General features: G+C 40.8%; 1 protein-coding gene across 2 annotated transcripts in view; it reads right to left on the bottom strand.

Moving 5' to 3' along the window:
* Nucleotides 1-4,165: 4,165 nt before the first annotated feature.
* Nucleotides 4,166-11,879, bottom strand: part of SETBP1 (SET binding protein 1) — a 202,549-nt gene continuing 194,835 nt past the window's right edge. For both annotated transcript variants that reach the window (XM_056543043.1, XM_056543052.1), the window contains one exon: nucleotides 4,166-7,895. In XM_056543043.1, the coding sequence (XP_056399018.1) occupies nucleotides 7,411-7,895 (485 nt within the window). In that variant the 3' untranslated portion in view covers nucleotides 4,166-7,410. The remainder of the gene's footprint in view (nucleotides 7,896-11,879) is intronic.

Raw genomic sequence — 11,879 nt, 5'->3', positions numbered from 1 at the left:
AAAAGTTAGATTTTATTTCCATCATCTACACTTTCAAAATAACAGAAAACAAAAAAAATGGTGTCTGCAAAAGTTTGGGCACCCTGCAGAGTTAATCTTGTACTGCCCCCTGTGGCAAGTATCACAGCTTGTAAACACATCTAAAAAGGTATCTTTACCAATTCTTCCTTACAAAAGTCTTCCAGTTCTTTGAGATTTGTCTGTCACGCACTGCTCTTTTAAGGTCTATCCATAGATTTTCAATTATGTTGAGGTCAGGAGATTGTGAAGGTCATGGCAAAACCTTCAGTTTACGCCTCTTGATGTAATCTCCCGTGGATTTCAAGGTGTGTTTAGGATCATTATCCATTTGTAGAAGCCATCCTCTTTTTAACTTCAGCTTTTTCACAGATGGCATCAAGTTAGCATCCAAAATTTGCTGAAATTTTATTGAATCAATTTTTCCTTCTACTCGTGAGATGTTCCCTGTGCCACTGGCTGCAATACAACCCGAAAGCATGATTGATCCACCCCCATGCTTAACAGTTAACAGTTGGACAGAGGTTCTTTTCATTAAATTCTGTTCCCCTTCTTCTCCAATTGTACCTTTGCTCATTCTGGCCAAAAAGTTCAATTTTAACTTCATCGGTCCAAGAACTTGTTTCCAAAATGCATCAGGCTTGTCTATATGTTAATTTGTAAAGTTCAAGCGCAGATTTTTGTGGTGAGGATGTAGAAGAGGTTTTCTTCTGATGACTCTTCCATGAAGACCATATTTGTACAAGTACCTCTTTATAGTGGAATAGTGTACCACAACTCCAGTGTCTGCCAGATCTTTCTGGAGGGATTGTGCAGTCAAACGTGGTTTTGAATAGTTTTTCTCACAATCCTGCGAGCTGTTCTGTCTGATATTTTCTTGGTCTTCCAGATCTTGCTTTAACTTCGACTGTTCCTGATGACTGCCATTTCTTAATTACATTCCGAACAGAGGATCTAATCTGTAATTTGATGCCTTTTGGAAATTTTTCCATCTTTCCTTGGCTTCTTTATGCACATTAATATACATTTTTACCTGGGGTGCCCAAACTTTTGATCCCCACTGTACATACCTAGCTGACTACATTACTGTTTAAATGCATACCTGGCTGCCAAACCTCTTGGCTACCAAACAACTTACCTCAGTGTTTCCCAACCAGGGTGCCTCCAGAATTTCCAACACTTCAACTTCCACCATGCCCAGACTGCCAGAGGCTGTCAGGGCATGCTGGGAGTTGTTGTTTTGCAACAGTTGCATGCACCTTGGTGGTGAATCAGTGACCTACCTATATATTTGACTACCTAACTACTTAATGCAGTGTTTTTCAACCAGAATGCCTCCAGAAGTTGTTAAAACAGCAACTCCGAGCATGCCCAGACATCCAGAGGCTATCTGGGCATGCTGGGAGTTACAGTTTTGCAATAGCAGCTAAAGGCACCCTGGTTGGATAACACTGACCTTTCTAAATACCTGGCTACCTAACTACCTATCTCAGTGTTTCCCATCCAGAGGGCAAAACTGACACTCCCAGCATGCCAAAGGCTATCTGAGCATGTTGGAAGTTGTAGTGGCACCTTTGTTAAGAAACAGTGAACTTTCTACATACCTGGCTACATTGCTGCCTTTATACTGAGCAGGATACCAAATGGGTGGGGGGAGTAATTTTTGGGAGGCTATAGAGAGCGAGATTGTGTAAAAGGAGGGAAGGACACTGAAGTCTAACATGTTTGTCTTGGAGATGCTGAAGACATACGTTTTTGATGGAAGTCGTCATGGTGGTCTGATCTGGACGGAGAAGAAAAGGAAAGAGGACGATGCTGATCAGAAAATATGTCATCTATAAATCCCTTAATGTAACTTTCATCACTTATAGATCCTGTGTACAGCTAGTATCTACCACTATATGGTAAATATTGGTTGTTTCGTATAGTCAATTTTATTTAATAACAATATAGCAGTATTTAGTAAGTGGTAATGGTGGTCATGATTAGAGATAAGTGAAGTTATAATGATTCGATTCATCATGAACTTCTCGGCGCGGCAGTTGCTGACTTTTGCCTGCATAAATTAGTTCAGCTTTCAGGTGCTCCAGTGGGCTGGAAAAGGTGGATACAGTCCTAGGAGACTCTCTCCTAGGACTGTATCCACCTTTTCCAGCCCACCGGAGCACCTGAAAGCTGAACTAATTTATGCAGGCTGAAGTCAGAAACTGCCGAGCCGAGAAGTTTGTGACGAATCAAATCACTGTTACTTTGCTCATCTCTAGTCATGATGTGGTGGTGTAATTTGTCCCTTACTGGTACCACACAAAACTAGCAGTGTGCAACTGTGCACATATTTCATTTTGGTTTTTTGTACTAGTAATATTAGTATTATTGGTCTTAGTTTTGTTCAGTAACAGTATGAAGGTAATGTGTATGGTGATAATCTTCTCCCTTGTACACTGATATTTTTGGTAATATTTGGTCAGTAATAGTATGATGGTCATAGGAGTCTGATTGCCAAAACCACACTGTACAGTTACCCGCTGATATTAGTGAATATATTGAAGGAGGAGGATGTGAGCAATTGAGCGTGGATGAGGGCATGGTTAGTGGCGGTACAGTGGGTGTGGTTAGGGCAGGACTTGTGCTATAGGCTCTAGCCCCCCCCCCCCCGTCTTTTGGAGACCTAGCAAAGCCCCTGCTGGACAGTACTGCAGGTCAGTCCACTGCACAATGCCTTGCGTTTTAAGGTTAAATCTTTCTATGACTGGGCTCTATAGTTCCACAGTAAGTTGTTCTGTGTTTACTGCTCAGCATGTCTGTCCAAGACGGTGGGCGCAACGCAGTGCATAGGGTTTAATCAGTCCTTTTAAACGTACCCCTGTGCGGTCTCCTGATTGGCCTGGGAGCTATATGAAAGCAGTCATTGGCTAACCTGCAATCATGTGATTTTGCTGCTAACTAATGTACGGTCTTAAGTACACCAAACATCATTTGAGGCAAAGAAACCGGGTTCTACGGTTTTGTCGCACTTGTGTCTTAAGTTTAGCAGAAATCCCAAAAAGATTGAAAGGACTAGAGTTCTTGTTCACAGAAGAGACTCCCATCAAGGGAGTCTGAGTTTAGGGGATAACTTTGATTGGTAAGAAAACCACTTAAAAAATTGCTATCTGTGACAAGGTTTACTTGCCCATAGCAGCCAATCAGATTTCTTTAAAAGACCTCGGGGGGGGGGGGGGGGGGGGGAAGCAAATTGATTGGTTTCTATTGGCAATTAGTCAACTTTTCCCCTGCACAGGTTTTGATAAATCTCTTCCGAGAAATCCAATGACAATCTGTCAAATCCATTATGAGCCAGTGGTTTAAAAGTCACCCTAAAGTTGCACTGCAGTGCACCCATTGACTATAGTTTACATTTGGCCTGTTTTTTTTTTTTTGGGTCCATTTACATTTTCTCTGTTTGTCAAATATATTGTGTTAATATTTGAAACTTATTAGCTTCATAGTAGTCATTGTATACACTAGGAGACTATGTTTGACCTATTAGGCATTCTGTGGTCAACTCTGTAATAACTTTTGAAAGCATACATACACTAGCAAAGTATCCGAAACATTATGTGAAGTGGACATAAGTGTCTCCATACATTACAGTCAAAATCTGGCCAAACCTTCCAACTTTGGCAGGACTGGCCAACTGTCTAGTTTGTAGGGACCTTCTGACTCTACCCTATAGATGTTTTCAGGGAATCGGCATGTTGCATTTCAACTACCGGACCCTATAGTTCTCAGAGAGATAAGTTGTCCAGAGCTGTCTGGCAGCAGTTTACCCCTCCTCTCTTCATAGAGAAATGACAAATGGATCATGTTGTGTATGGGGAAGTTCGGAGAGCAGCCGGTCAAATGAACATTTGGGTGACAGCTATTGATGGTGTGTGGCAACATATAGTAACATAGCTTTTAGTAATACGCATAGGTAAAATTAAACAAATTCTGCCAAATGAAATAAAAGAATCCACAAGGTAAATTAGTCTGAATTGAATTCATTTAATTTCACACAATGAATAACATATGAATAGGATTATTATTTTTTTGTTTTTTGTTTTAGTTAAGTGCTCTATACTGCTAACCTGATTTGGTAGCAAAAAAAACTGAGCTTTCTTTTAGAAAAAAAAAAAAAAAAAAAAGTTTAAAAACCAACATCTAGGATCATGACATAGCATGACAAGAAAGCATGCCTGATGTACCTATGCATCATATAACAGCAATTTCATATTCATTTTGTTGTTTGTTTGTTTTTGTTTTTTTTTTTCATTTTTTGTTTTTAAATGTACAAAAATGCCTCATGAATAAAAACTGTTACAAAAAGAACATTTCAAACAATGTACAAGTTTCTTCTCGCCTCTATATTCAATAAAATACAAATACAATTTTTTTTGTTCTAAAATATGTTTACATACAATCAAAGTAGAACATGCAAGTACACTTTAAAAAAGGCTTTTAAAAACCACTTATGAATACAAACTAAAAATTAGCCAGCACGACTTGTAAAACAATTTTGTGCCCCGTTTTTTTATCCTTAAATATATACATATATAACATTTCATGTGCATTACTTAAGAAATAGCTTAGAAAAAAACAGCAACGTGGGATTGAAACGTAACACCCCTGACGTTGATAGATTGGCAGCTCATTCACTTATAGATATAATGTCTTTCCTTTCCTTGTAGTGTAAATATAGACATATATGGTAATTGTTAAACTGTGTGTGTGGGGGGGGGGGGGTAAAGATGTGCTTTTGAATTGAACTGGGAATTGCATTACATTTAATGGGTACAACAGCTGAGACTGTAAGTAAGCTACCGATGACACAAATACTAAACAAACGAAAAAAAATAATATAATAATAAAGTTGCTATTTGGATAACTGCACCATAATAAAAAAATTTTGATTTTTAGGGACATGCAGCATTGCAATGAAAAACATCTGCACTGAATTCATATGTAGCCAAATTCAAAAGCCTATTTTGTCACACTTGAATATACAAGCTCAACACTTCCTCCTCTTATGGATATCCAGACAGTCACATGATTATAACCCTTAAATTTTCCATTTCTGTTGAGCAAAAACCCTAAATGCAATAACACTGTTTGGACCTATTGTAACTCATCAGCATGCTTATTATATACAGTTAACGAAAATGTTCCTCGTACTCTGCAATGGGTTATCACCATATATTAAGTTTTGAAGCAAAAAAATTATAATTATGACATAATTAAGTCCACATGCTAACACACGTCTGTAATAAACACCTAAAAAAAGACATATCCTAAAAGAAAATAACAGCTATATGAGCAAAAATTGTGGGGGCCTCTGTAGTGCATACGTAGTAACCAAGTTGGTCCTGGAGGAAATAAAAATTACATGGATGACAAAGTTGTAAGAACCAAATTTTTGAATATTTAAAATTGTCGACAATCTTGCACCTGAGATCGAGAAGCCACTTGTATCACAAGTGAAACATCTATTTTCTCCAAAAATATTCACTATGGAACTGGTTATGCCGTGATTTATTAAAAACTCTAGATAATCTCTGTGGCCTTGAAGGCTCCTGTACATTATTATTATTTATGGCTTTCAAACACGGCCCAAGAAAGCGTATGACAAGTCATCCAAGACGTTTGTGAAGAAGCTGATCGATCGTTGAAATTTTGACAAAGTAAAAAACTCCTTTGAAGAATTCAGAAGGCAAGTCATGACCTCACTTTCAATTTGTAGTATGACTCAAGCAATTAGAAATGGATTGAATGATAGACAAATGTCTCCCATCCCTTTAATAGTGTACATTATTTAAAAAATAAAAAATCTGGCAGTATTTTAGAAAAGCATTACATTCTAAAAATTTCTTGCAGAAACTGAGATTTCTAATTTCTAAAATTCAATTGTTAGAAGCATGGGTTGATTTGTGGGTAACTTATAAATAGATCAGGATAAAACGACAAAAAAATGTAATAAGAAATAATAAAAAAAAAAAGGTAGAGAAAAAGTGCTATTTATTTTAACGGATACAAATATCTTATCGGTTAAGTAATTGTTTAAAGAACAAACCAGTGTTCTAAGATTCTACTTTGCAAAAACTATAATGAAGTGTTGTAATTTGTAGCTGACCAGTCATGCCAAAACTAACTATACAGCATGCCTGCTTCCAGACTAAATTTTATTTGTTTTAAGAGTCATAACCTAGATTATTTTCATTGATTGTTTTTATATTTTTGGGCCTTAAATCAGCTGTCGCATTTCAGACTTTAAATGAATAATTGACAAATAGACAGACTTTAAGTCACAGACTGTTTGCAATCATGCAGACTGAAAAAAAGTTATAATTACATTATGTACAACAGAAAAGAAAAAAACTTTATTAAGGCAACCACAATAGGGGTGGGAGGGGTTCCTCCTTCCCAATGTGGCTTAAAGTGTGAACAATTGCAGTTATGATATCTTAGAAATTTAAGATAAGAACACTTTCTCCACTGTAACAACTATTAGTAAATCTGTGATTGTTCTAGTAGTTATCCAGGTATACAGCCTTTTCAGTAATCGCTTAAAATAAAAAAAATATACAGTTTTTTTTTAACTAAATTAAGTTGGCAAAACACTGCACCTGCTGGATATGACATTGCCATGCATTGTGGATAAGGTGCAATGTATGGGTTCTGCAGCCTCCAAAAATCATGGCAGAAACTAAAGTTAACTTTCATGTGTGTTTAAAAAAAAAATGGGGGATTTAAAAAAAAAAAAAAAAAAAAAAACAATTACATTTCCTATGGTGCTTAGCCAGTCTCAAGTCATTACAGGCTTATAAAAATGCGCTAAAGTGAAACCATCCTTTAAGTAATAAAAGGGCTGAGTTATGAAAGGTGAGTGTATCTACACATATAGTAAATATAAATATGGTAAAAAAAAAATTACACATTCATTTTTTAAATTATTCTATGGTGTGGGAATATAGGAGGAGTGATGATCTCCCATTTTGTTGGTATTTCCCCCATATATACTGGCCATTTTATTACCAGAAATTTTTGTACTGCTACTGAAAACATTTTCAGAACCTATTGTTGGGTTCTGGAATGGTGAATAATATACCTCTACCCTGAAATAAAAATTACATTGTCTGAATACCCAACGCAGCTTGACTTGTTCACAATCACATAGGTATAGCATGAAGGTACATGTTTTACGTCTAGTGCCACAAGATTTGTACTTTAGCTGTAGTACAAAGCAGTCGTTTTGTGATGTTAAATGAGGGGGTGGGACAAAAAGAAAAAAAAAATGTTGCAGCCATTCATGGGGGTTTAACCCTTTACATCAATTGTTGGCCTGATTATCAAATCAAACTTAAGTCTGTAGTGATCTCAAGGGCCATTGCCAGATTCCCCTCGTCTTTTCCTGTGTCTTTTTGTCTTCACCACCTCCTCATCTATGAATTTCCTCTTTCCATTTCTTGGCACTCGAGAATTTTGAGCTTCTCTTGCCATATGTATGACCGCTTCGATGGTGTCCATGACCGTGTCTTGTTTGTTCCCTTCTGGTTCCTGCAAATGGAACTTTTGACCCCGCTTGTTCGGGAGATCGACACATTTCTCCAGAACAGGCATTTGATCTCTAGAGTCATCATCAAACAAGACTGGTTGCTTTCTTGGGCGGCCTCTTCTCTTCTTCACAAAGTTATTGCCCGTCTTGGATTGTCTTTGTAACCTCTTGGCCTTTAGGATTTTGTTCACATGATCCATATTCTTTTTGGTGGACAGAATTTTATTGTAGTTGCACATTTTCCTCACTTCGCCCTGGATTGCTTCAATCTCGCATCTCTTGAAACGATTTCGCAGTGTGGCATTGGCTGAAGAGAAAAAAACAGATTGATTTATTATTTAAATTGGACCAACTAAACAAACTACTATCTACATTTTAAGTGATATTCCAGACAAAACTGATACAATGTGTCCTGCTTAATGCAAAGTCCAAGGGGATAGAGCATGAAATATGGATTCACACTTTGGTGGTCATTTCATTTTTGGTGTTAGGGGCCAATCCTTCCATGTTCTTTATTAAAACTTTTTTAAAAAAGTCAACTTGAAAAAGTAGCCCTTAGAAGTCAATCCGATTGCTTGTTTAGGATTAGTTACTATCTGCAACTGCTCCACTTTTACTTTTCACAGATCTCACGTAGTCTGTAGGGCTACAATAACAACATTGACAAGTGATTTTGCACCATACATGTAGTTTTGACGCTTTTACAACAGATCCACATATGGCACAAACGGAATACATACCGTATATCCCGGCGTATAAGACTACTTTTTAACCCCAAATTTTCTTCTGAAAAGTTGGCGGTCGTCTTAGACGCCGGGTATTGGGGTCCGCCCGGCTCCTGTGTGTGGCTGCAGGCAGGGGCCGGCCAGAGCATGTACAAACTAATAACTGTATACTTAAAAACCAGGGTGACTCCCGCTGTTGTGAAACTACAACACCCAGCATGCCCGGACCGGCAAAGGCTGTCTGGGCATGCTGGTAGTTGTAGTTTCACAACAGCTGGAGGCGCCCTGGTTTTTAGTATACATGAATTAGTTTTTACATGCTCTCGCCGCCCCCCGCCTGCAGCCGCACACAGGAGCCGGCCCGGGCAGATAATCATAAGTATTCCTATGCCGGACATCCCTGTGTCCCGAAAAATCTTTTCGGGACATAAGGATGTCCGCGGGTCACTAACCATTCCCTGGCCGCCGCGCGTCCTCCTCCGGTCCTCCTGTCCTTCTCCACCTTTCTATGGTTGTACGCACGGGACGTCACTGACGTCCCGTGCGTACAACCATAGAGGCGCAGGAGGACGAGCGCCGGCCGGGGCCTGGTGAGTGACCGGCGGCGTGTCATTAACAGTGTTCCGATCACCGCTCCTCCAGTCCCGGGACTGCTGCTATGGTCCATAGGCCATAGCAGTAGATTGTGACCCCGGGCCGGAGGAGCGGTGACCGGAACACTGTGGGGGGCAGTACACAGACATACACTCTATATGGCTGGAAGTTGTATGTTTGTGGGGGGAGCTGCCTACTAATGTGAGGGAGGGAGCTGCCTATTATTGTGGGGGAGGGAGCTGCCTACTATTGTGGGTGAACTGCCTACTATTTTGGGGGAGGGGAGCTGCCTACGATTGTGGGGGGGGGCAGCTGCCTACTATTGTGGGGGGGGGGGGGGGGAGCTGCCTACTATTGTGGGGGGGAGCTGCCTACTATTGTGGGGTGGAACTGCCTACTATTGTGGGGGGGGAGCTGCCTACTATTGTGGGGGGGGGGAGCTGCCTACTATTGTGGGGGGGGGGAGCTGCCTACTATTGTGGGGGGGGGGAGCTGCCGTCTATTGTGAGGGGGAGCTGCTGACTATTGTGGGGGGGGGGGAGCTGCTTACTATTGTGGGGGGGAGCTGCCGACCTAATGTGGGGGGAGCTGCCTACTATTGTGGGGGGAGCTGCCGACCTAATGTGGGGGGAGCTGCCGACCTAATGTGGGGGAACTGCCGACCTAATGTGGAGGAACTGCTGACCTAATGTGTGGGAGCTGCTGACCTAATGTGAGGGAGCTGCTGACTAATGTGGGGGAACATGCTGCCTACTTAATATGGGGGGGAACTACAAGCTACTGTACATCGCGGTAGGAGCTGCTGACTATTGTGGGGGGGGGAGCTGCCGACCTAATGTGGGGGGAGCTGCCGACCTAATGTGGGGGGAGCTGCCTACTATTGTGGGGGGAGCTGTCGATCTAATGTGGGGGGAGCTGCCTATTATTGTGGGGGAACTGCCGACCTAATGTGGGGGAGCTGCTGACCTAATGTGAGGGAGCTGCTGACCTAATGTGGGGGAACATGCTGCCTACTTAATATGGGGGGGAATTACAAGCTACTGTACATCGCGGTAGGAGGGGGTAGTCTTATACGGCAAGTATATCCCAAGCTCTATATTTTAACTGTAAAAGTTGGGGGTCGTCTTATACGCCCAGTCGTCTTACACGCCGGCATATACGGTATATCTACATAACACTGTTACTATGAAATATCAAGTGTTCCATTTTCCTGCAGCATCACCACAGGAAAAATAACGTGTTGCACATTTATTATAATCAATATAATAACCCTCAATGATTATCTATATTTTGGACAGTAGAGTAACCTCTCTCTTCAAACTTCTATGAATTCAGAGGGTTCCCTTTCTATGATGTCCTGATATCCATATGCCCTTCATGAGACTCCTTTTAAAACAACTGTTATTTTACATGTAATACCATTCCTGACCACTGGGTTTGCTGTTAAGAAAAAACACAGCATGAACAACACATAGTAAAATACTTAAAGGAGTACTCCAGAGAAAATTTACTTATTACCCCCTTCCTCCCCCCCTGTGATCTCTTTGATTCGCAACAAATCGCTGCGATTCTGTAGGGCAAATCACTTCATTAAACTCCATTTAGTGCGGTCCAGGCGCCAGGAAATCTAAAATGGCGGATCCACATGTGGGGACATGGGGCAAGGAATCTTGGGAAGGCAGGAACAAGGGTAGGTGGGATGACCCTAAATCACATGCAGGATGCAGACATTACATCCTAGCACCCCCACCAACTCATATATTAGATAGGAAGACTGTTCGGCTAGCTCTGATCGACTCCACACCTGAAATCACTACTAAGCAATATTGAGCAGTGCCGTCTATTCACCTATGCTTTGTATGAATATTCCAGATAGTCACTTCATCCTTTTACTGCAGAGATAGGCTGACAGCGCTTTAAGTGTTACACAGGAAAACTTTTTCCAGCAGCGTTTCACCTCCTAGTCATGTCAGCGTTCTGGTGGACAGAGAGCAATGCATCTTTCACTGAAAATTATTTTTACTGCAGCCCTTAACTTCCCAGTCACTTTCTACAGCATTATATTACAGAGAGGGGCAGATAGCTGTGTGTTGCCTCATACATGTGAACAAGCTGGCTCAGCTGGAGAAACCATAGCAGAGGATGTAGGAATCATTTTTCAGCGCAACTCTGTGTCTTTGTTCCACAACAAATGGTCTGCTGGTTATACTAGTCTTTAGATGGTATAATATCCAGCAGTCCATTCCTAATAGTCTTTGAGAGAGTGTAATTTTGGGTTTAGTATACAGCGACTGTGTGCTGCAGCACTGTTGCTTACTACTGGTGCTGTGCAAAAATACGTTTTTTTAAGCGTACTGTAGCACATTTATCTGTCTTCATAAGTGCATACCACATACGTAAATCTAAGTAGTGTACTATTTTGTACCTGTTAATCTGTCAAGGGCCTAGATACAGTGAAAAGCCAGGCAACAGTAATCACCAGCTGGTGTTTTACTCCAATATGTTTTTTTTTTACCATATTGTAGAGCATTTTTCTGCCCTCATAAGTGCATACCACATACCTACATCTATGTAGTGTACTTTTTTGTACCTGTTAATCTGTCAAGAGCCTAGATACTGTGGAAGAAAAGGTAAATGTAATCACCGGCTGGTGTTTTACGCCAATATGTTTTTTAAGCGCACTGTAGCGCATTTTTCTGCCCTCTTAAGTGCATACCACATCCCTACAACTAAGTAGTGTACTATTTTGTACCTGTTAAACTCTCAAGGGCCTAGATACTGTGAAAGGACAGCCAAAAGTACACACCTGCTGCTGTTCTAGACAAATACTGTTAAGCGTAGTGAAGCGTATTGTACTCCCCTTGTATACGCACTCAGAGTATGTGGCAGGACGTGCACAGAGGAGTGGCAGAGGCCTAAATTCATCAGGCGCAGGCAGAGGTTGCAGCAGACCAGGGGCGAGTTGCAGCAGG

Source organism: Hyla sarda, chromosome 1 (assembly GCF_029499605.1).
Source record: "Hyla sarda isolate aHylSar1 chromosome 1, aHylSar1.hap1, whole genome shotgun sequence".
NCBI lineage: Eukaryota > Metazoa > Chordata > Amphibia > Anura > Hylidae > Hyla > Hyla sarda.
Note: the sequence above shows the minus strand (reverse complement) of the source record. Positions and strands in the feature narration are given on the sequence as shown.